The sequence below is a fragment of the Capricornis sumatraensis genome, chromosome 7, assembly GCF_032405125.1.
Source record: "Capricornis sumatraensis isolate serow.1 chromosome 7, serow.2, whole genome shotgun sequence".
Taxonomy (NCBI): domain Eukaryota; kingdom Metazoa; phylum Chordata; class Mammalia; order Artiodactyla; family Bovidae; genus Capricornis; species Capricornis sumatraensis.
In genome coordinates, this window is record NC_091075.1 from 95381432 (window position 1) to 95406856 (window position 25425).

At 40.1% G+C, this 25425-nt stretch overlaps 1 protein-coding gene across 1 annotated transcript in view; it reads left to right on the plus strand.

Annotated features, from left to right (window-relative positions):
• Positions 1-22730: 22730 nt before the first annotated feature.
• Positions 22731-25425, plus strand: part of FRAS1 (Fraser extracellular matrix complex subunit 1) — a 317287-nt gene continuing 314592 nt past the window's right edge. The window contains exons 1-2 of the mRNA XM_068974976.1: positions 22731-22757; positions 23129-23236. Of these exons, the coding sequence (XP_068831077.1) occupies positions 22731-22757; positions 23129-23236 (135 nt within the window). The remainder of the gene's footprint in view (positions 22758-23128; positions 23237-25425) is intronic.

The window sequence follows — 25425 nt, forward strand, 5'->3', positions numbered from 1 at the left end:
GGTAAGTTTAGACAGATCTCAGAAATGTTATTTATTATGTAAAAGGTTATGATCCTATTGTTAAATGTAGTGGGGACTTTTCTGTGTTGTGGAAAATGTATTTTTTTCAGGAGCCAAATGGAGAACACATTTCTCACCTAAGTGTATTAAGGTTAGAGTAAAGTGATAAGATGTCAGAGCCAGTTTAGACAGTAAGTCATCTAATCTGAAGGTGTTAGATTAGTGCATCCATGGATTTTGCCTGCTCCCTTTTTTCCCAGCCATTTTATTTAGGAGTTCGCCTCAACTTGTCAGGTGTGCTAACTATTTAGAAGTTTCAAGAATACTAGTGTTACTGAACCAAACTTGGGTCCACTCACCCACCTTTTGGCAAAGTCAGTCTACTGACACTGTGTTGTGGTGAAGGAATGTGTGGCATTTATTTGCCAGGTGCCAAGCATGGAGATCAAACCAGTCAATTCTAAAGAAAATCAACCCCGAATATTCACTGGACAAACTGATGCTGAAGCTCCAACACTTTGACCACCTGATGTGAAGAGCTACACATTGGAAAACACCCTGATGCTGGTAAAGCTTGAGGGCAGGAGGAGAGGGGACCACAGAGAATGAGATGGTTGGATCGCATCACTGAGTCAACGGACATGAATTTGAGCAAACTCTGGGAGTTAATGAAGGACAGGGAAGTCTGGTGTGCTGCAGTTCATGGGGTCCCAAAGAGTCATACATGACTTAGTGATTGAATAACAACAGTTTCTTGACTACTTTTCTTTGCTTTCTGCATTTTCTCACTTTCCTAATGAGTTCCAGTCTGCTCTTTGGAACTCAGGGAAGGATTTGGTGACCAAAGTCTTTTTCTACAAACAAGAAACAGAGGACATGGAGGGGCTTTTGTACCCGGGAGGATGCTGATCACTTCAATCACTTGTTTTCTTTGATACTTCCCAATCCTGAGGGTAACAGAGGTGGGACAGGAAAGAGATTGGAATTTGGATAGAGAGGTTAATCACAGGCTTGACAGGGAACTCAGTTTTAGGAGAGCTAAACTTCTCTAGTAGCATTTTTCTTTTTATTTTAAAAGAAAATAACACATTTTTATGATAAAATGTTATATGTGACCAGCTATCTTATTTTTTTCTTTTAACTAAAAAAAGGGGAACTATAGAATTTATTATAAATATTAATGATACCAAATTTCTTTAGTGGTCTCTAGTCACTTTTTAAGATTTTTTTTTTCTCCTTTCTCTGTAACAAATCCCTGTGTGTACACAGAGTTAATGTGATAGTATATGACTTCTGGGCTGATTAATTGATTGTTGAAAATTGATAGTATATTTACTCAAATATTTTTGCATATCTTCTTGTTGTTGTTGTTCAGTCAGTCAGTCATGTCTGGCTCTTTGTGACCCCGTGGACTGCAGCATGCTAGGTTTCTCTGTCCTTTACCATCTTCTGGAGCTTGCTCACACTCCTGTCCATTGAGTCAGTGATGCCATCCAATCATCTCGTCCTCTGTTGGCTCCTTTTCTTCCTGCCTTCAGTCTTTCCCAGCATCAGGATCTTTTTCCAAAGAATTGACTCTTCATATTAGATGGCCAAAGTATTGGAGTTTCAGCTTCAGCATCAGTCCTTCCAATGAACATTCAGGACTGATTTCCTTTAGGATTGACTGGTTGGATCTCCTTGCAATTTACGGGACTCTCAAGAGTCTTCTCCAACGCCACAGTTCAAAAGCATCAATTCTTCGGCACCCAGCCTTTGCTACGATACAACTCTCACTTCCATACACGACTACTGGAGAAACCATACCTTTGACTATACAGACTTTTGTCGGCAAAGTAATGTCTCTGTTTTTTAATATGCTGTCTAGGTTTGTCATAGCTTTTCTTCTAAGGAATAAGCGTCTTTTAATTTCATGGCTGTAGCCACCATTTGCAGTCACCATTCTGACAGAATGTGGTCCACTGGAGAAGGGAATGGCAAACCACTTCAGTATTCTTGCCTTGAAAACCCCGTGAACAGTATGAAAAGGTAAAATGATAGGATACTGAAAGAGGAACTCCCCAGGTCAGTAGGTGCCCAATACGCTACTGGAGATCAGTGGTGAAATAACTCCAGAAAGAATGAAGGGATGGAGCCAAAGCAAAATCAATACCCAGTTGTGGATGTGACTGGTGATAGAAGCAAGGTCCGATGCTGTAAAGAGGAATATTGCATAGGAACCTGGAATCTTAGGTCCATGAATCAAGGCAAATTGGAAGTGGTCAAACAGGAGATGGCAAGAGTGAACGTCGACATTCTAGGAATCAGTGAACTAAAATGGACTGAAATGGGTGAATTTAACTCAGATGACTATTATATCTACTACTGTGGGCAGGAATCCCTCAGAAGAAATGGAGTAGCCATCATGGTCAACAAAAGAGTCTGAAATGCAGTACTTGGATGCAATCTTGTACATCTGGAAATTCTTGGTTTCATGTACTGTCAAAGCTTAGCTTGGAGGATTTTGAGCTTTATTTTACTAGCATGTGAGATGCCTGCAATTGTGGTATAGTTTGAACATTGTTTGGCATTGCCTTTCTTTGGGACTGGAATGAAAACTGAACTTTTCTAGTCCTGTGACCACTGCTGACATATTAATTGGAGCACTTGAACAGAATCATCTCTTAGGATTTGAAGTAGCTCAGCTGAAATTCCATCACTTTTTCACTAGCCTTGTTCATAATGGTGCTTCCTTGACTGCCACTTGACTTTCCACTCGAAGATGTCTGGCTGTAGGTGAGTGATCACACCATTGTGGTTGTCCAGGTCATTAATCATTTTTGTATATTAAGTAGAAACTTTAAAAAACGGGGCTTTGTTCTTTTGCAGGGCAGCTCAACAGAATGCTATTTGCTGTATTTGTAAGAGTTGTCTGTTGGCTCTCACTACATATTTTAGTATGTCTTGGAAAAGACGCTCATTCCCTAAGTGCTGTTTCTACAGAGATCTCATCCTTGCTCATTCACTTTTTGAATTGCATGGATGACCATCTTCCCACCTTTAGAATGGAATCCATGTTGAACCACCTGCTGTGCATTGAGCAACATGGTTCATGGACATGAGGTTCTACAGTGTTTTGAGACCTTGAACCACCAAGAAGAACATAGCAATCCCTGATTCACAGAATGAACTCTTCCTCTTTCATGCATTTGACATTGAGCTTTGGGACAAAATCACAGAACCTTTCCACTCTAAACTAAATCTCAATCACAGGGCTAAAAATGGATAAAGGCTCTAAATTTTGGATGAAGCTATAAGGAAGTAAATTATAATGTGTACTCTGTTGTTAATGGAATCCTTCCCCCAAAGGGTGCTGGAAATCTCAGGCTCATCCATAGTTCAACCAGAGAGAACTCTCCTATGCTGTCTGCAGGGCTGTCATTAACCTCCTGTAAGCCATGGAATGTATGGTCAAAGCTATGGCTTTTGTAGTATTCATATGCAGATGTGAGAGTTGAACCATAAAGAACTGATGCTTTTGAACCATGGTAGTGGAGAAGACTGTTGAGAGTCCCTTGGACTGCAAGGAGATCAAACCAGTCAATCCTAAAGGAAAGGAAATCAACCCTTAATATTCACTGGAAGGACTGATGCTGAAGGTGACGCTCTGATACTTTGGCCACTTGTTGCAAAGAGCTGACTCAGTGGAAATACCCTGATGGTGGGAAAGATTGAGAGCAGGAGGAGAAGGGGGCAACAAAGGATGGGATGGTTGGATGGCATCACTGACTCAATGAGTTTGAACAAGCTCTGGGAGATGGTGAAAGACAAGGTAACATGGTGTGCTCCAGTCCATGGGGTTGCAAAAAGTCTGACATGACTAAGTGACTGAACAACAACACAACCTCTGGAAGAATCTAGGAGAGCAGGGCAGTACCATGGAGCTTGCTGAGGTTCAGTGTGGACTGTTACGTGGCCTAAGGCACTGGTTGATTCTGCTTGGTTCTCGAAGGGTTCTTGTAGTTATCCATCCAGACCTGCGAGGACAACAGTGAAATCTGCTAGAAATCTTCTGCGGGATTCACCTAAGCTGCTGACACTGGCCCGCACATTCTAATGGCTAAGTTATCCAAGCACACCTCCTTTCACTGTTCATCATATATTCTCCTTGTTTCCTGTGTGCGTTGCATCTCACTAATAGGACTGTGAGCCCCACTGTAAACTCAATGTCTGTTTCTTTAACAGCTCCGGAGTGGCTGAGCGCATGCACACACTCACACACACACACACACACACACACACGTGGGACTTTGCTCTCTGTTCAGTAATTTCTCTGTACATGTTGACTGTGAGGCAGGACGAGGGAAGCTTGACGTTCTCAGGAGAATGCGTGCTTTTGCATGTCTCTGCTGTATAGTGTTAATATGTCCCAGCCAGACCTTGCAGGGCAGCAATTTAATTCTCTTGCCTTTAGTCAAACAAACAATAGTTGGGATGGGTGTTAAGCTGAAATATCTCTGGTGCACCATTCAAACCATACATCCCATCTGTGGGTCATCAGCAGCCTGCCCTTTTATTACGACGGGTCTCCTAATTCTCTTTTCAGTCCCTTTCATCTCATCATTGTTCTCGAAGGCACAGCTCTGTAAATCACACAGAGGCCTTTCAACTTCCCTTGCATTTTGTTTAATTCAGCCAATTGACTAGTACTGTCAGCTAATTGGAGTGGAAATGTAAAATGAAAGCTGTATTATTCAGCTGCCAAGTCTCTTCACTTGGCAGGGAGTGGGTGATGCTGGTAATTGTACCAGAAGTGTAATTGCCTCGAGTTCTGCCTCTGGATTTAACAGTGAACCCTGGGAGAGTCTTCCTTGGAGACACTCGATACCTGCTTCTCTTCAGCGCCTTCCTGGCAAACGGTGAGGCTTGAAGCAAATCTAATCAAGCATTCTTGTGTCGTTAGAGAATACAACCACTGTGTATTTTGCTGACTGTGGGAGTGGATTGCTTGGTCTAAGTACTTAGTCAATATGTCATTCCCATTAGAACTGGCAGTTAATTTCCTCCTGATTTGAAATGGGGGTAGAATCCATGTTTCCAGAGGTGAAGAGGTGAACCTCTATGCCAGTTGTGGTCTGTGCCAGGGTGTTCTTGGGAAGAGTAGATGATGAAGAACAGAAGGCCATTTTGTAAACTGTTTATGAATAAGGGAAAGTTTACCTGTGTGGAAAATGTTGAATACCTTAATGGAAAAATAAGGAAAGTAAAGTGTAGTTGTTAATTTATCATTAAAGTTGATCATCGCAGTGCTTTTCGCTCAGCCAGTTATTTTTTTTTTCCTTTGCCTTTCTTTTACGATTTAATTCACAGATCAAGTAGCGGTGTGAACAGTATCTTAGGGTACATAATGTCGGCTCCAGCATCAGGGGGCATGTGGCACAGGTCACTTCCAGTCCTTTATATAACTGAGCCCTGATCATGTGACCGACAATAGTAATTTTCCTCATCTAACCTATCTGGACAGAACTTCAGGATCTTCCTCCTATTTTAAATTGCTTTTTTCTACAGCTTATGTAAGTGATAAAACCTGTTTACTGTCTGCCTTAGAAACGTAGAAGAACATTTCCACTATGAACCCAGGAACTGGAAATGGTTGCAGCTAAGTAGTTATTAAACTCTTCTCACTTGCCAAGATTAAGAATGTTGCTTTGAGCAGTGTTGTCTAGTACACTTTTGTTGCCATAACATTATTATTTTATTATGCCATGTGGCTTTATATAAAGCTTCCTAAAACATTGCCAGAGGAGAAACTGGTTTGAGAAGTTTAAGATCTCAAGATGTTGAGAATAAGATTGCCGAGGGAAGGCTAGCTGCCTTGTTGGTCTCTGATTCCCTCCCTCCTCGAAATCCTTGCCAACTGCAAGGATGTGGTGGGGGTGGCAACAGATCTAAGTCAATTAGATCTGTTGATCAGTTTTGCTCAAACCTGTTGAGAACTGTTCTCATCAGAACTATAATTTTTCACTTGAAAGACCTTGGTTCTTAAAACCAAGCAGGCTTGGCTTCAAAGCCTGGCTTCATCAATTGTACAGTTATTGACTGAATACTTTCTTTAAGTTTCTGGAGTTTTTTTTTTTTTTTTTTTAATTTTTGCTTATAGAACAAGAGCAATAATAACTAAGTTATAAGATCTTTGTGGGGATAAAATGTTATATAAATGACTCTTTTTGACCCCATGGACTGTAGCCAGCCAGGCTCCCCTGTCCATGGAATTTCCCAGGCAAGAATATTGAAGTGGGTGCCATTCCCTTCTCCAGGGGATCTTCCTGATCTAGGGATCAGACCTTCATCTCCTGCATTGCTTGGTGTATTCTTTACCCAGAGATTCCCTGGGTTTGATCCCTCAGTGAGAAAGATCCTGTAGAGAAGGAAATGGCAGCCCATTCCAATATTCTTGCCTGAAGAATCCCGTGGACAGAGGAACTGGTGCTATATAGTCCATGGGGCTGCAAAAGTGTTAGACATGACTTAGCAATTAAGCAACAAATATGCACATATACATAATACACATGTAACATGTATTTTATAGACATATACACACATATAGATGTGCATCTATAATATACATATACAATCAGTTCAGTCCAGTCACTTAGTTGTGTCCGATTCTTTGCAGCCCCATGGACTGCAGCACACCAGGCTTCCTTGTCTATCACTGACTCTTGGAACTTGCTCAAACTCATTTCCATTGAGTCGGTGATGCCCTCCAGCCATCTCATCCACTGTTGCCCCCTTCTCTTCCTGCCTTCAATCTTTTCCAGCATCAGGGTCTTTTCCAAAGAGTCAGTTCTTTTGCATTAGGTTACCAACGTATTGGAGCTTCAGTTTCAGCCTCAGTCCTTCCAGTGAATATTCGGGACTGGTCTCCTTTAGATTGACTGGTTGGATCTCCTTGCAGTCCCAGGGACTCTCAAGAGTCTTCTCTAACACCACAGCTCAAAAGCATCCATCCTTCAGAGCTCAGCTTTCTTTATGGTCCAACTCTCACATCCATACATGACAACTGGAAAAACCATAGCTTTGACTATACAGATCTTTGTTGGCCAAGTAGTCTCTGCTTTTTAATATGCCTTCTAGGTTTGTCATAGCTTTTCATCCAGGGAGCAAGTGTCTTTTAATTTCATGGCTGCAGTCACCATTTGCAGTGATTTTGGAGCCTCCCAAAATAAAGTCTGTCCCTGTTTCCATCATTTCCCCATCTATTTGCCATGAAGTGATGGGACCAGATGCCATGATACTCATTTGCTGAATGCTGAGTTTTTAGCCAACTTTTTCACTCTCCATTTTTACTTTCATCAAGAGGCTCTTCAGTTCCTCTTTGCCTTCTGCCATCAGGCTGGTGTCATCTGCATATCTGAGATTATTGATATTTCTCCCAGCAATCTTGATTCCAGCTTGTGCTTCATCTAGCCTGGCATTTTGCATGATGTACTGTGCATATAAGTTAAATAAGCAGGGCAACAATATACAGCCTTGATGTACTCCTTTCCCTGTTTGGAACCAGTCCATTGTTCCATGTCTGGTTCTGACTATTGCTTCTTGACCTGCATACAGATTTCTCAGGAGGCAGGTAAGGTGGTCTGGTATTCCCATCTCTTGAAGAATTTTCCAGTTTTTTGTGATCTACACAGTCAAAGGCTTTGGTGTAATTAATAGAGCAGAAATAGATGTTTTTCTGGAATTCTTTTGCCTTTTTTATGATCCAGCAGATATTGGAAATTTAGCATATGGTTCCTCTGCCTTTTCTAAATCCACTTTGAATGTCTGGAAGTTCATGGTTCATATACTGTTGGAACCTGGCTTGGAGAATTTTGATCATTACTTTGCCAGCATGTAAGATGAGTGCAGTTGTGCAGTAGCTTGGACATTCTTTGGCATTGCCTTTCTTTGGGATTGGAATGAAAACTGACCTTTTCCAGTCCTGTGGCCATTGCTGAGTTTGCCAAATTTGCTGGCATATTGAGTGCAGCGCTTTAACAGCATCGTCTTTCAGGATTTAAAATAGCTCAGTGGGAATTCCATCACCTATGCTAGCTTTGTTTGTAGTGATGCTTCCTAAGGCTCACTTGGCTTCAGACTTCAGGATGTCTGGCTCTAGCTGAGGGATAACACTATCGTATATATGTTATTAGTTGCTTGGTAAGTAGTAACTTTGTGTACTGGACATTTTAAAGCGGGGTTTGGGAAATTGTCCTCTGCGTTAAGTTAAATAAAGTTAACTTTAAGTTAACATTAAGTTAAATAAATCACTTTTTTTCCAAAAAAATTTCTCTCTATGGTATCATATTTTGAAATGTTTGATTTCTAACTTGCTTGCACATAATGAAGAGTGGTTGGTACACTGATGAATATGGTCATGAAACACACACAAGAGAAAAAAAAATCCAACAACCAATGGGCTACTTTATAAATTCTGCAAGGGGTATAGTGATGATTCCTCTGAGTAGCAGAGGTCATGGAGAGATTTTTCTGGGTATAGGAAGGTCTAAAGTTGGAGAAGTGGGAGTTACTGCTCTACGCTGCAATTTCTGGGCACTGAGCCAAGAAATGCAAATGTGTTACCTAATTTATCCTTCTGGGTAGATTTTATTATCTTCATTCTTTTTACATTAAAGGAAACTGAGGTTGAGTTGGGATAATTGTCTTGCTGAAGGTTTTGTAATTATTAAGGCAGGGAGCTGAATTCCAGCCCAGGATGTTTTGGTCCCAAAATTCATTTCTAGATTATGGATATATAGTCTGATCTCTGAATTTTATGGAAGCGGAATCTGAGACCCATGTAAGTGGCTTGTCTACTGTGTCCTCCTTGGTCAAAGCAGGTTCTGACTCTGTCTAGTGTTCTTTTTCTATACTAGGTTTTTTCTTCACTTCTTGTCTTTTGCTTTGTTGTGTAGTTGTTTCAAAACTCTTGCTTCTTTAATTGTATTTCAAGTTCAAGGGCAAATATAAGGGACTGGGTTGTATTTTTCTGTCTCTGGTTTGGGCTATATTTTTCCGTACTTGCATATTGTATCTGACAATGAAGAATCCTCAATAAGTTCTTGGTGAATTGAATTCTTGAAGGAATTAGTCTCTAACATCTTATTTTCATTGATGAAGAGGTATAAATACATACAAATATACATATATGTGATGCCAGCAAATTTGGAAAACTCAGCAGTGGCCACAGGGCTGAAAAAGATCAGTTTTCATTCTAATCCCAAAGAAGGGCCATGCCAAAGAATGTTCAAACCACCATACCATTGTGCTCATTGTGCTCATTACCTCATGCTAGTGAGGTAATGCTCAAAATCCTTCAAGCTAGGCTTCAACAGTATGTGAATCAAGAACTTCCAGATGTACAGTCTGAATTTAGAAAAGGCAGAGGAACCAGAGATCAAATTGCCAGCACCCACTGGATCATAGAAAAAGGAAGAGAATTCCAGAAAAACATCTACTTCTGCCTTATTGACTATGTTAAACCATTGACTGTGTGGATCACAACAAACTGGAAAATTCTTCAAGAGATGGGAATGCCATACTGTCTTACCTGACTCCTGCAAAACCTGTATGTAGGTCAAGAAGCAACAGTTAGAACCAGACATGGAAAAATGGACTGGTTCCAAATAGGGAAAGGAGTACGTCAAGGCTGTATATTGTCACCCTACTTGTTTAACCTAATGCAGAGTACATCATGCACCATGCTGGGCTGGATAACTCACAAGCTGGAATCAAGATTGCCAGGAGAAATATCAATAACCTCAGATATCTAGAAGATACCACCATAATGGCAGAAAGCAAAGAGGAGCTAAAGAGACTTTTAATGAAAGTGAAAGAGGAGAGTGAAAAAGCTGGCTTAAAACTCAGCATTCAAAAAACTAAGATCATGGCATCCAGTTTCATCACTTCATGGCAAGTAGGTGGAGAAACAATGGAAACAGTGACAGACTTTATTTTCTTGGTCTCCAGAATGACTGCAGTTGGTACCTATAGCATGAAATTAAAAGATTCCTGCTCCTTGGTAAAAAAAAGCTGTGACATTTGTGTAGTATATTAAAAAGCAGAGACATCACTTTACCAACAAAGGTCTGTATAGTCAGAGCTATGGTTTTTCTAGTAGTTGTATAGGAATGCAAGAGTTGGATCATAAAAAAGGCTGAATGGCGAAGAATTGATACTTTTGAACTGTGGTGCTGGAGAAGCCTCTTAAGAGTCCCTTGGACAGCAAGGAGATCAAACCAGTCAATCCTAGGGGAAATCAATCTTGAATATTCTTTGGAAGGACTGATACTGAAGCGAAGCTCCAATACTCTGGGCACCTGATGTGAAGAGCCAATTCATTGGAAAAGACTCGGATGTTGGGAAAAATTGAGGGCAGGAGGAGAAGGGGATGACAGGATGAGATGGTTGGATGACATCACTGACCCAGTGGACCTCAGTTTGAGCAAACTCCAGGAGATGGAAGCCTGGCATGCTGTAGTCTATGGGGTTGCAAAGATTTGTACATGAGTGAGAGACTGAACAACAAGGATACATATCTACATATGGGGTTTTATTTTGGAAAATTCAGCTGATATTTTATAATAAAGGCTCTCAATTTTATTGTATACACTGCTCTGTTTTTCACCCAGTCTGACTGTCTTTATCCTTTAACATTTTTTGTCAATGTAATTGTTCATATGCTGTGTGCTTAATCACTCAGTCGTATCCAACTCTTTCCAACCCCATGGAATGTAGCACACCAGGCTCCTCTGTCCATGGAATTCTCCAGCAAGAATACTGGAGTGGGTTGCCATTCCCTTCTCACGTGATCTTCCCAACCCAGGGATCGAACCCAGGTCTCACACATTGTAGGCAGATTCTTTACCATCTAAACCACCAGGGAAGCCTGTAATCACTCATTTAAGGTTTATATTTAATATTGCTATTGTTTTCTATTTGTCACTTCTGTTCTATTTTTTATCTGTTTGTCTTTTGGATCTAATCCTTTTTGTGTGTATCTAATTTCACATTAGGTTTTTAGTTATACATGCTTTATTTCTTTAATGGTTATCTTAGAAATTACAGTATGTAGTAATCATTTTATATATCTCCTCCCAACTAATACTAGAACCTTGAAACATTTCAGCTTTATTTATTCCTCTGCTATCTTATTATTTTTATTAGGCATTTTAAACTTATATATATTTCAATTCTCACAAGATGTCAACATTTTGTTTTGTACAGTTATTTATTTAGATTGCTTGCATATTTGATGTTTTGATTACTCTAAATTCCTTCTTACATTACTGTGTTTCCATCTAGAATCATTTTCTTTTTGCCTGCAGAATTTATTTAATATTTTCATTTCTTTAGTTTGAGTTTGTAAGTGACAAATTCTCACACATTTTATTAATTTAAAATATCTTTATCTCATTTTCATTGTTCAAGGATATTTTTGTTAGGTATACAGGTCTAAGTTGATGATTGTTTTGTTTCTCTCTTTAAATATTTGTTTTCTGCCTTTCACCATTTTTTGTTTGTTTGTTTGTTTGTTTGTTTTGGTGGACAAGTTAGCTGTCAGTTTTAGTATTAATGTTTGAAGTTAATTCCTCTGTGGCTTTGAAGATTTTTCTCTATGAAAGCAACCTAAATGTCTTTTGATGAATGAATAGATAAAGATAATATAGCATATATAAATGCAATGAAATATTGTTTGACTTTAAAAAGGAAGGAAATTCTGAGTTTGCAACAGTATGGATGAATCTGGAGGGCATTGTGTTAAGTGAAATAAACCACATGAGGAAAGACTGAGTGGTATTAGCTATATGCTGAATATATATATATATTTTTTAAAAGGCAAACTCATAGAAATGGACAGTAGAAAGGTGGTTATCAAGACTGGGGATGGAGAAAGGAGGGACAAGTTGGAGGAAAAAATTTTTTTCTCTTTGCTGTGGATTTTTTTGTGTCTTACCCTGATGTTCTTAGGTGTTTTCTTTAGGTGTATTCTACTTGATGTACATAGTAGTTCTTGAATCTATGGCTTGATGTTTTTCTTCTGTTTGGAGAAATTCTTGGCTCTTAATTCTTGAAAAGTTTATTTCTGCTTATTTTCTGCTATTTCTTTCTCAGGACTCAGTTGCCCATATATTAAACCTTATGTCATGTTCCTTGTGTCTCCCATGCTCTTTTCCATGGTTTCCATACTTTTTGTTCTTAATGTTTCAGTTTGGGGTTTTCTGTTACATATCCTTCTGGTTGTTGTTGTTTGGGGTTTTCTGTTTCTTATCCTTCTGGTTGTTGTTGTTGTTATTGTTGTGTGTGTTATATCCAGTCTGCAGTTAAGCAAAATTAATCTCATATGTTTGTTTTCTGTTTTGCAATTTGAAATTAACTATGCTTATAGATATTGGTTATCTGATGAAATATTCATAGGTTTTATAAAATCTCTAATATATGTTTTTATTGTCTTCTGTTATCTTCATTAAATTCTAAACAAAATAAAGTAAAATCTTTGTTTGAGTTACATGTTAGTTAATTTCCTGGACAATTCAGGGTATATTATTAGCACTCAATAAAGTCTTTATATTTATGTGTAAAACAGGAACAGTTGAGATATATAACCAGATAACTATAAACAGATTTTTCATTGGTGTGAATGTTTTGTGGGACACTTGAAAGTCATGTGAAAGTGGGACAGTTTTCTAGGTGCTGCAATGTCTTACTTATTACAAGACATCTGGAATTTATGATCCTTATCTATTAAATGTCAGTAACACGCCCACCTTTATTCTTCAAAGCAAAATTTTAAATGCCTCTTGGGGTTGCATAGTCCGTTTTTAGCAGCATGTTTTACATTAAATCATGAGGCCGGCTCACCAGTGTTGAAGTCTTTGACTCAAGGCCTTGGCTGGGCCTGACAACAGATGTTGTGGAATGTGGATTTACCTGGTGGAATGTGAGTGCCAGGACAACTCCCAACCATTTACTGGTTGGCCAGTTTAACTAGACCAACTGCCAAGAGACTAGCTAGAAGGAAAAGCTAGGGATGAAGGTTTTGCTGCATAGCTTCAAGGGCTATGATGCAGCTTTGGCATGCTGGAATACAGTAGCACCAGGCAGAAATAGAAGGACCCTTTTAGAACAAAAGTCTTGATGGAAACATAGGTCTAGAAGGCTGGATCTCAAATAGCACATATTGAAATGGGCTACTGCAGCCACAAGAGCAGCTTGGAGAGTGAAGTGCTGTTGTCTGTGTATTTGACTTTCAGCAATTACATCACAAAATCGCTAGAAATTATTTAGATTTGGGAATATCTATCCATCCACCCATCCATCCATTCATTAACTCAGTCAAAATCATTATAAGTGCCTGCTATGTTTCAATCACTATGAGAATGCAAAGCTACCTCTATGTAAAGAAATTATCCTCAATTTTGGGGAGGGAGATAGATGTAAACAATTAATTACAGAACAAATGAGAATGATCTAGTGGGGAGTGGAAGACAAAAAAATAAATAATTTTAATATGAGAGATAATGGTACAGCTATACTTTAATTTCATGTGCAAACATTTTGAATGTTTGATTTTTTTCTCCATTTGCTTTAGAAATAGGAAATAAAGTCTTTGAGAGTTGAATTGCTAGAGAGAATAAAAAAAGCAATTTCAAGCTTAAGCTATCCTAGATTCTCCCTAGTAACTGGATTACTTTGAGTGGAAATATGAGGCAGATTTTTTATTCAATATAGAACTTTCTGTGGTTAACATCTCCAGGAATTTATGAGGGTTATTTTGTCACTGGAGTCATCTTAGGTTGGGCTTTTACTGAAACAGGATTGTGTTAGAACAAATGGAAAGCTGGGGGTAAAAATAGAAGAGCCAAGCCTGTGTTTCCATTGCTTCAGAATTTGGAATGTGAAGCACATTTGCTGGATATTTAATTTTATTCTATATTTTGAAGAGTATTTTGTTTGCATATTACTCTAGGAGTATGATTTCCACAACACTGTATAGAAGAATATTTTGTAAACATTTAAACTATAGGAAAATAAACTTTCCCTTATTTTGGAAGCTGAAGGGATTTTCTAAATAAATCTCTAAACGCTACAAGTATTCCCTCTGTCACAGAAAATATTGTGGTCAACTGGTTAAGATAGTGGCAAGTAATCAAACTCATAGCTGACATTTATTAAGTGCTTTTTATGCACTAGTCACTGTGCTCAGTAAGTACATTAGTTTATTTCATCTTCACTGTCTCCCTATTGGGTCCTATCTTATCCTTAGTTTATATATTAGGAAATGGAAGCTCAAAAAAGCTAAATGATTTGTCTAAGTTCCCAAATCTAGGAAGTAATTGAATCAGTATTTGAACCCAAGTTTATCGACTCTACCGTATTGTCTTCCCCAGTGGCAGTGGTAAAGGGTCTGCCTGCAAATATAGGAGATGCAGGGAATGAGGGTTCAATCCCTGGGTCAGGAAGATCACCTGGAGGAACCCACACCAGTATTCTTGCTGAGAAAAAATAACATGGAAAGAGAAGCCTGGCAGGGGACTCCATAGAGTCACAAAGAGTCAGATGCAACTGAGCATGCGCTTACTATATTGGCATTGGTACTTGAGTTCATATGCTGGATAACTTGGTGTATAACTTTGTGTCCATAGACCAAGGCTGTGGGTACAGATGTGTATGGTGGGAAAAATGGAAGCTTTAGAGTCAAATGGACATTGATTCAGATATAGGTAGAAATACCAGACCACCTGACCTGCCTCCTGAGAAATCTGTATGCAAGTCAAGAAGCAACAGTTAGAACTGAACATGGAACAACAGACTGGTTCCAAATAGGAAAAGGAGTATGTCAAGGCTGTATATTGTCATTCTGCTTATTTAACTTCTATGCAGAGTACATCATGAGAAATGCTGGGCTGAATGAAGCACAAGCTGGAATCAAGATTGCTGGGAGAAATATCCATAACTTCAGATGTGCAGATGACACCACCCTTATGGCAGAAAGCAAAGAACTGAAGAGTCTCTTGATGAAAGTGAAAGAGGAGAGTGAAAAATTTGGCTAAAAACTCAACATTCAGCAAATGAAGATCATGGCATCCAGTCCGATCACTTCATGGCAAATAGATGGGGAAATGATGGAAACAGGGACAGACTTTATTTTGGGAGGCTCCAAAATCACTGCAGATGGTGACTGCAGCCATGAAATTAAAAAGGACAGTTACTCCTTGGAAGAAAAGTTATGACCAACCTAGACAGCATATTAGAAAACAGAGAGATTACTTTGCCAACAAAGGTTCATCTGGTCAAAGCTATGGTTTTTCCAGTAGTCATGTATGGTTGTGAGAGTTGGACCATAAAGAAAGCTGAGCTCCGATGAATTGATGCTTTTGAACTGTGGTGTTGAAGAAAACTCTTCAGAGTCCCTTGGACTGCAAGGAGATCCAACCAGTCCATTCTGAAGGAGATCAGCCCTGAATATTCAATGGAAGGACTGATGCTGAAGCTGAAACTCCAATACTTTGGCCACCTCATGCGAAGAGGTGACTAATTTGAAAAGACTCTGATGCTGGGCAAGATTGAAGGCAGGAGGAGAAGGGGATGACAGAGGATGAGATGGTTGGATGGCATCAGTGACTCAATGGACATGAATTTGAGTAAGCTCCGGGAGTTGGTGATGAACAGGGAAGCCTGGTGTGCTGTAGTCCATGGGGTTGCAAAGAGTCGCACAGGACTGAGTGACTGAACTGCCAGTCAGTTACAAGCTTTGGGAATATTACCTAGACTCTTGGACTCCTGGTTTCCTTTTCTGTAAAATGGAGATGATGACAATACTTATCTCAAAATATTTTAGGAAGACATGAAAGATGTGAACATGCCAAAGCATCTGAAATCCAGAAGATGTCCTCTTCCTTAGTTTTCTTTACTGTGCCAAAAGAACTTGGAGAAATAAGATTGGCTTTATGGAAGCAGGGGGAGCTTTGGGAACATGAGACAGGGAAATACTGACTGAGTTCAGGAGGCAGAGAAGGTCTCCCTGAAGAGCTGATGTTTAAGCTGAGACTTGGAGGATATGTGAAAATTAGATGAAGAGGGGGTGGGAGTGTGCTGTTGGAGTCACAGGGAGTCTGTTAGGCAGGTGTATCGCTAAACCTCACAGTCCTTTCCCCTGAAAATTAGCAGCACTGCCGTAGTTTATCCCATCTTATTGGCCTACTAAAGTGGGAAAGTGGAAGAGTGATGTGAAATGGTAAGACTGCTCTGTAGTAACTATCTATCTATTTATCTATCTATATACACACTACAGACATAACATAAGGCATGTATAGGTACATGCTCGGAGAAGGCAATGGCACCCCCTCCAGTACTCTTGCTGGAAAATTTCATGGACGGAGCCTGGAAGGCTGCAGTCCATGGGGTCGCTGAGGGTCAGACGTGACTGAGCAACTTCACTTTCACTTTTCACTTTCATGCATTGGAGAAGGAAATGGCAACCCACTCCAGTGTTCTTGCCTGGAGAATCCCAGGAACGGGGGATTGCAGTCTTTGGGGCCGCACAGAGTTGGACATGACTGAAGTGACTTAGCCTTAGCTTAGGTACATGGTAAGTCACTTCAGTTGTGTTCGACTCTGACTTTATGGACTGCAGTCTGCCAGGCTCCTCTGTGCATGGGATTCTCCAGGTAAGAATACTGGAGTGGGTTGCCATGACTTTCTCCAGGGGATCTCCCAACCCAGGGATCAAACCCACATCTCTTACGTCTACTTGCATTGGCAGGTGTATTCTTTACCACTGGAGCCACCTGTAAATAGGGTGGATTTGAATCCCAGATCCACCCTTTACTAGATGTGTTCTGGACAATTCACTCAGCCTTTTCACACCTTGTTCCATCATTGAAAAAGTAGCATGGTGATGCTTTGTCCACAAGATGCTGGGAGGGCCCCTGAGATGCTGAGTGTGTGGGAGATCTGGAGAAGTACTGGCCCTTGGTAGTAGCTTCTTTCCTTTCCTTTCCTTTCCTTTCTGCTCCTCCACCGGCTCTAGCTCACTATTCTAGGACATATGTACAAGAACATGATGTTAATTTGCCGTGCTTTTCAGGGTTTCTTGTCAGCCAACTGAACAAAGACATTTGCAGTTGTATAAAGAAGCTGTCTTTTCATCTGTGGTCCATGATGTTGTTTCTGTATCTAAGTTGATCTTCTTATGATTGATTCCTTCAACTTTATCATTTTAAGACAACAGCAGGAGGAGATCAGGTACAAGCTAATCACTCCAGAATGCTAAAATGTGAAACTACTTCAGTCCTTGGTGTGCAGAACAGACTCCATAAGGGGGTATTGTGTGGAGCAAGGCTCAATGGTAAAGAACACACCTGTCAATTCAGGACATACGGGCCTAATCCCTGGGATGGGAAGATCCCCTAGAGAAGGAAATGGTAACCCACTCCAGTATTCTTGCCTGGGAAATCCCGTGGACAGAGGTGCCTAGTACACTTCAGTCCATGGGGGTCACAAAAGAGTTGGACATGACTTAGACACTGAACAACAACAAATTTTAAAAATAGGTCTCAAGCGGGAAGGGGATCACCATTTTCTGTTTTATTTGCCTTTGGCTTGTGTTTGTTCTTCCTGCAAGGGGGGAATTTAATGTAAATACAAGGTCTCTTAACCTTTCCTTACCAATAAGTGTCCTCTGTTCCCTTTTATTTGGGGGTGGATAAAGAGTTTCACATGAACTCAAAAATGAGACCAAATGAAAAAGGTACTGTTTATCTAAGCTGTCTGAGGAAGGGCGCTTGGGAAAAGAATTGAACTCTGAAATAACCTTATGAAAGTTATTGATTCGTTTCTTTATGGTTCCTTGACAAACAGGAACCATTATTTCTGTGTCCGAATTGGAGCTGGGTCAAAGAACCCTTATATATGGATTATCTTTCCTGAAAACCAGACTTGTCAGGAAAATGAACTTCCAGAAATGGAGACACGAGGCCCAGTGGAATATTGCAGTCCTTTCATGGCATTCAAGGACAAATAGAGACACAGTTAGTTTTTTAAAATCTTACTGAGCCCAAGAAGAAATGTTTGAGAATAACACAAAGGTTTAGGTAAATGGCTCACTCTTAGGTATTTGTTGGGTGGTTTTATTTAACTCCCCTCCTGCCATGCCAGTTCAACTTCAAAGCTCAGTTGCTTTCTACCTATGGTTTGTAGAGAAAAGGGTACCATATTTTTGTTTTTCTCCGTCTTATATTTTGAAATTAACTTTAAAAGATCATATAAGTTACATATATTTTGCTATTGAAATAACAAAAAATATGGATAAGGATAATGGAAAGACAAAAAATCACCAAGAATCCCTACCCAGGAATGACCATGCACAGAAATATATTTTAGTTATAAAAACACATTATATTCTGCTTACTATTTTGTAACTTGAAGCACAACTTTGGAGTATTTTATTCCTTCTTTCTCATTTTTGTCCTAACAAGCCAAGGAGATTTAAAATGGGATGAATAAATCAATAATTAAAATAGGGTTATTATAACATTAAGATGAAAACATTATGTCGACAGTTGAGTAACTATTATAGAATATTGTAAATAATGTTTCCCCAGCAATTTGAGTACTCATGAGGGATGTTTATTTTTAGCATTAAACAAATATTTAATAAATGCTTAACCGAGTGAAATAGTTTTTGTTGTTTTTTGAAGCACCTTGCTATTACTTCAACATGTCTGAGGATGGAGGCACTGTATTATCTGCAAGAACACTTTATTCACTCATTACTAGAAATATTAAAAGCCATTTAGGTTGCTTTTTAGGTTTATTGTAATCTAATCCTTTAATCTACATTCTAGTGAAAACTATTTGAAGACTATTTCTTCTGCAGAGTGTGTTAGATTGGAAGAGAGGATTATAAAGCGACAGAATTGCAATGGTAACATGGAAAATCTGTAGAATTTACTTTACAGTGTTATTTCTTTGGACTTTATGGCTTTATCCAGTTGTAGCAATCGAGGAACTCTAGTATCCCTTCCTTCATAAAGCAACTTTATGGTACCATAGAAATTGATTCCTAAAGTTTTAGACCTGAAAAATATATGGCCATCAATCTAGGCCTTGGTAAAGGGCTCATTTTGTTTAAAATTAACCATAAATTATAGACTCAATGAGGACATTTATATAAGGAAGTTTTTTGAAAATGCCTAGATGAAGAAAATTTTTCTTTGTAGTTTGAAAGTGAAAGTTGCTCAGTCCTGTCCAACTTTTTGCTACCCCATAGACCGTAGCCCGCCAGGCTCCTCTGTCCAAGGAATTCTCCAGGCAAGATTACCGGAGTGGATCGCTATTCCCTTTGCTGGGGCATCTTCCCAACCCAGAGATCGAACCCAGGTCTCCTGCGTTGCAGGCAGATTCTTTACCATCTGAGCCACCAGGGAAATCTTTGTAGTTTGGTTCCAGGGAACTAATAAGCTTCAACGTTATGGGGCTTTTGTAGTGAATGTCATTGAAATATTGTTTTCTCAAGACCTCTCATCCTAACTGGGATATCTCAAGTCATGGGGAAAGAAATTTTCTTCAGGATAAGTAAGTATTCAGGTTGTTCACTAATGAAGTCAGCCGACTCTCAATAATTGTGCTCAGTGGAGCGCCTATACACAGAGGAATAAAGCTAGCTCTCCTTCCTGGAAGTGGCATACTGGAGGGAATACAGATATGTGAACAAATTCAGGAATGCTCCCTGGGCCCAGAAATTTAGTTTTTAATTAACATATTGAAAAATCATGTTTCTACAAGTGAAAATGAAAAAATATTCCATGTTTTTAGGACAGTTTGTTCAGAGTTGAGTGAGTGGCGTCCAGTGATTGAAAGCTGTTAAAAGTATAATGGACTATTTTGGAGTCTAGGGTCACTGAGGAAATAGTTGAGGTGTGGGGAAGAACTTACCGCCCGGTGTAAGAATGGAGGGAGTTTTAGAACCACCCTGGGTTGAAGTGAGTACCTGGAACTGGTGTGGTCATCTGAGGTCTGAGTGAAAAGGAAGATGGGTTCATGGTTACAAATGCTTTTCCAATGACCTGAGTGGTCTTGAAAATGCAATCTATGGATTCATTCATTTCTTCTAATGCAGCATTCCTGGGTCTTTCCAGTGAAAGTGAAAGCTGCTCAGTCGTGTCCGACTCTTTGCGATTCCTTGGACTATACAGTCCCTGGAATTCTCTAGGCCAGAATACTGGAGTGGGTAGCCATTCCCTTCTCCAGGGGACCTTCCCACCCCAGGGATCGAACCCAGGGGCAGATTCTTTACCAGCTGAACCGCAAGGGAAGCCCTTTTAGTGCTTGGGTGCTAATTAAATCACAGCTTCTCTCTGTTTTGCCTGTATAGGTTGTAGTGGGAAGATGGGAAAGACAAGGTCCTTAGGGGAATATTTTCACTCCAAGAAAAGGAAATGTTTAGAAAAATACTTGCTAAATGCCTATGACATCGTAGGAAGAATTTGCAATAACAATAAATTACATTAAAAATACATAATGGGCCTTTGATAAGTTCCAGGCACTGTTCAAATTTCTCTAAGCACATCGTCTCATCTGGTCTTTTCACGAACCCTATGAGTTTAGTTCTTTATCTGCTTTACAGGTGAGGAACCTGGGACACGGAAACCTTGATAAAATGGACTCACTGTTAATGACTGGTGACACCAGGATTCAAATCCAGTAGCCTGATTTCAGAGTCTGGGTTCTTAGGTCTCAGACAGCTTTGTGAACTTGAGCAAACTGCTCAATCTCTCACGTCTTGTTTCCTCATGTTGGAATAGTCATGATAATTACAGCGCCAGCTTCGCAGGGTTGTTGTTTCACGAAGTGCTGATGCACACTGACTTCCCTCTCCTCTGGGCTCAGCCCTCTCCGGTGATGGCAGAGGCCCACCTCCTCCAGCGCCGCAAGTGCCTTCTCCTACCAGCACTTCCTGTCAGCACAGGATACGTGATCAATAAACAGCAGCTGCTGACTTCATGAAGTTGTCATTTTTATTTCATCTGTATCCTGAAACTGATACTGTTTTCTTAAATCAGCAGGGAACATGTATTACATTGTGCTTGAGAATGAATTTCTTTTTTCCCCCCTCACCTATTTGTCATTGCTTTTTGGGTTAAGAGTAGACTGTGGCTGGCACACAATTGTCATTTCAGAAGAATGTGCTGTTAACATAAAGAGAAAGAAATCCAGAGGTATTCCAAGTCAGGTTCCAGTATGCATTTACTTTAATTCAAGTTTTTCATGAATTAGGCACTGGGAATGTCATCTCACCTCAGATAGGTTTTGTCTTTCTTCTATCACTTGGGGTTTGAAGCACATCCCCTAAAAGCTTATACATTTAATATTTCTGAACACAAAGGATGACTTCATGTTTCCTTGAGAGTGTTATGCACAATCCATGTAAGTCTGTGCCAGTGTTGGTATCTCAGACATGGTCCTTCAGAGAAACAGAACAAATAGGAAGCTTACATATTAGGTTGGCCAAAAAGTTCATTTGGGTTTTTTCCACAAGATATTATGGCCAACCATGTGTATATATATGGGGGTGGGGAGAGGGAGAGAAAGAAAGAGGGAAAAGTAGAGGGAGGCATTTATTTTAGGGAATTGGCTCATATGATTGTGGGGACTGGCAAGTTTGAAGCCTGTAGGGCAGGCCAACAGGCTGGAAACTCAGGCAGAATTTCTGTGATACAGTCTTGAGGATGAAATCTTTCTTCTTCAGGAAACCTTGTTTTTCTCATAAGGCTTTCAGTTGATTGGATGAGGTTCATCCACATCGTTGAGGGTAATCTCCTTTGCTTAACTGATTATAAATGTTAATCACATCTATGAAATACCTTCACAGCAACATCTAGGCTTGTGTTTGACCAAACAGCTAGGTACCATAGTGTAGCCAAGTTGACGCAGAAGTTAACCGTCACTTTTGGTGTCTGCCTTTGTGTGATAGCATCTTTTACTAACACCCGTGCTTTTCCCAGCTCATCCCAGTTCAGATTAGTGCTGATAGTTTCTGGCTCTATCAAGAGTTTAGAATTTCCCCTTCTCTCCAATGTATTTGAGTAGTGCTTCAGTTATTTGAGGACAAAAGGATGAGGAAGTATAGAAAGGAGGACAAAACCTTCACTAAGTGACTTGTGCACTGTAAACGTTTGGTTTAGAAAGACCTCCAGTGTGCCAGGCCCAGGACACTGCCTGCTTTGGGGTACTCACAGTCTGGTCCGGGCAGGATAACAGGAATTTGTAAGTGCAGTAAAAGTGTAGCAACATGTACAAGAGACAGTAGGGTTCCAGAGAAGCCATGAAGAGTCACACCCGAGTGGAGGATGCAGTGTGTAGCCTTAAGGGTTAGGAAATGATTCACTCTGAGGTTGAGGCTTGAAGAAGTGTGTTGGTTTGCAAGCTCTCTTTGGGAGAGTCAAGGAGAAGAGGGAACCAGGAAGAAGATAAGCTGTGAGGCCAGGAGAAAGGAGGCTGGAGCTGTCCAATGGCTTGACCATCTAGCGTGGACAGACAGAAGTCTCAGACCTGTCACATTTGCTGAGGCTAGGGTGAGAGGCAAGGGCCAGGTGATGGGTCTACACGTTATCCTATCAGAGGTAAAGCTGAGCCATGGAATAGCTGAGTGTGAGCAGATTTAGTACGGAAGAACTGGGAAGTGAAGTGTGAGGTGCTCAAAGTACTCAATGGCAAAAGCTGCTTTTAAGAAGCTGGTTAGTGCTAGTCCAAGCATCTCTGGACACACTCTGATGGTTTCTGCTAGTTAGCAGCACAGAGAAACCTCAAGTCAGGGAGCAGCTTGTCCTCCTGAGATTTCAGTCCAATCGATCGTTTTTACTCTGGGAATTGACAGCTCTCTGCTGCATGCCCTTGTCTTTGGCTACGTGGATTGACTGTGGTGAAATGGATTAGGCTGCTTTTATAGCTTCTCGGGGTTTAATCAGTACCCAGCAAGCTCTGCATGTGCCTATGACTTTCCTTTGCCTTTTAAATGTTCAGGCTGTGGGGCTGTTGATGGCACCACTTCTGTGTGCTCCTACCTTGACTGATCAGTTTTTAACTCAGAGCTTATGCTTCTTCGCAGGATGCCACCATTTGGAAGCCCGATTCATGCCAGAACTGCCGTTGCCATGGTGATATCGTTATCTGCAAACCCGCTGTTTGCAGAAACCCTCAGTGTGCCTTTGAGAAGGTATGGTGTCCTAATTGTTTTCTAAATGTAAAGCTGGGGAAGAGTAGGGTGTTTGCATTTTTTTGGTCATTTGGTTTAGACATCTATCGCAACCTCTAATTGCAAAGTTTAGGAAATACAGGAGACAGTTTTAGCATATCATTTCTAAGAATGTCTTAATTTCTGTGTGTTGGACGTTTACTCTGAATCAGGCACTCAAGGTTAAAACTTAAAGGTCTTACAGTGTTACCCCATTTAAAGTGTTATCTCATTTGAAGTCCTGTGGAGTAGTTATCTATATTCCCACTTTACAGAAATGGAAAGTGTAGCATGGAGATTTTAGGCAGCTTAATATGATTATGCAGTTAAGACACTGCTGTCCAGAGATCTTCCCTGGATCTGGCAATTGCCATAGCTACTGATACTAGCCACACCATTTTACAAGCCACTGAATGCCTTGCAAGTCAGGATTGACTTCTCTAAGATGACTCTCTAAAGACATTGTTTATTGTGCTACTGACTGTATCATTGGGCTACCGAGGATCATGAGAGTGAAAGTGAAGTCGCTCAGTCGTGTCCGACTCTTTGGGACCCCATGGACTATAGCCTACCAGCTTCCTCTGTCCGTGGGATTTTCCAGGCAATGGTACTGGAGTGGACTGCCATTTCCTTCTCCATAGGATAGACTTTAATCAAGAAATCTCCTGGTGTTTAACCAAATGCGTGTGGGATATTTCCTCATTTCCCCTTTATTAAACTGTTTTATTTTTACTTTTTCTTCTGTTGGAATTTTTTCTCCCCAGGTACTGACTCTTTTCTTTTTAAAGTAAATCTGCTTACAAACAACAAAAAATTTTAAGCTTCAAATTTGAACATTGGAAACTCCCTGGAGAAGACCAATTATTTTCTTTAAAAAGCTTTCTGTCAGTTTCACTAGCACAGTTTATTTTTCTAGAGTTTCCCTTCTCCACTCCATAATAATTATTCTTGAGTCATTATGCCATCTAATGCTAAGAAGGTTCTGTTTATTTCTAACATCGGAGTGAAGTTTCTGTATCCCTTTAATAGTATTCCTAGATTTCTTCTTGGCTATATTTCTGGGAAGCTGAGTGTACATTAAATGTTGGTAAATTTGGTAGTATTTTGTTGTCTGTTTCGGGGCTTTCTATTTTATGAAGTGAGTACTCCTGAAAGATCTCCATTTTGCTCACTGAGTAACTCATGTCAGAATTTGAGCTGGTTTTATAAGGGCCATGAAGACATGTCCTCCTCCACTTCATGTGAATAATTACGGTTTCATGGAAGAAGCCTTGAATTGAATGTTGGAAGACATAGATGGTGCTACTGAAACCTGGATGTGTTCTTTACCAGGGGTCAACAGGCTAAACCCTGCCTGTGGCACTTTTTTGTTTTGACCTGTGAGCAAAGAATGGTTTTTACCTTTTTAAATGGTTGGAACAAACCAACAGAACAGTATTTTGTGCTGTGAAATTTATATGAAATCAAGTTTCAGTATCCATAAATAAAGTTTTATTGAAACACAGGCACACTCATTTGTTTAAGTATTACCTATAGCCAGCTGCTTTTTCCTACAATGACAGTTATGTAGTTGGGGTATAGACCATATGTGACCCCCAAAGGCTAAAATATGTCTGGCCCTTTACAGAAAATATTTCTGACCCTTGTTCTGTACCAAGCATGATTTTGACTCTTCCTAATTTGCTCATCTCATGAATTGTCTCTGCAAACGGCAACTCCTTTCTTCCCATTGCTCAGGTCAGAAAATGTAGCATCATCCTCCCCACTTTCTCTTACATCCCATATCCAGTATACTAGCAGATTCCCAGCTTTTCCTTCATAAAACAGTACATTTCAGATGCAACTTCTCTGCTTTTACTTTGGTTTTACTTATTGTCAGTTTTTGCCTGCATCCTTCCAGTGTCCTCTTCACTTGTTTCACTGTTTTTGTACTGGCCTTTTTCACTGTAATCTTGATATAGCAGTTGGGGGGGGGGATCCTATTAAAATTTAAGTCAGATCATGTTGCTTTTCTCCTGAAGTCCCTCCAATAGCTTTCAGTGGCTTCTCTTCTCACTTTGAGTAACTCCTCACAGTGTCCTTTAAAGTGCTGCTGTGGTTGTTGTTTAGTTGTTAAGTCCAACTCTTTGTGACCCATGGACTGTAGCCTGCCAGGCTCCTCTGTCCAGGAG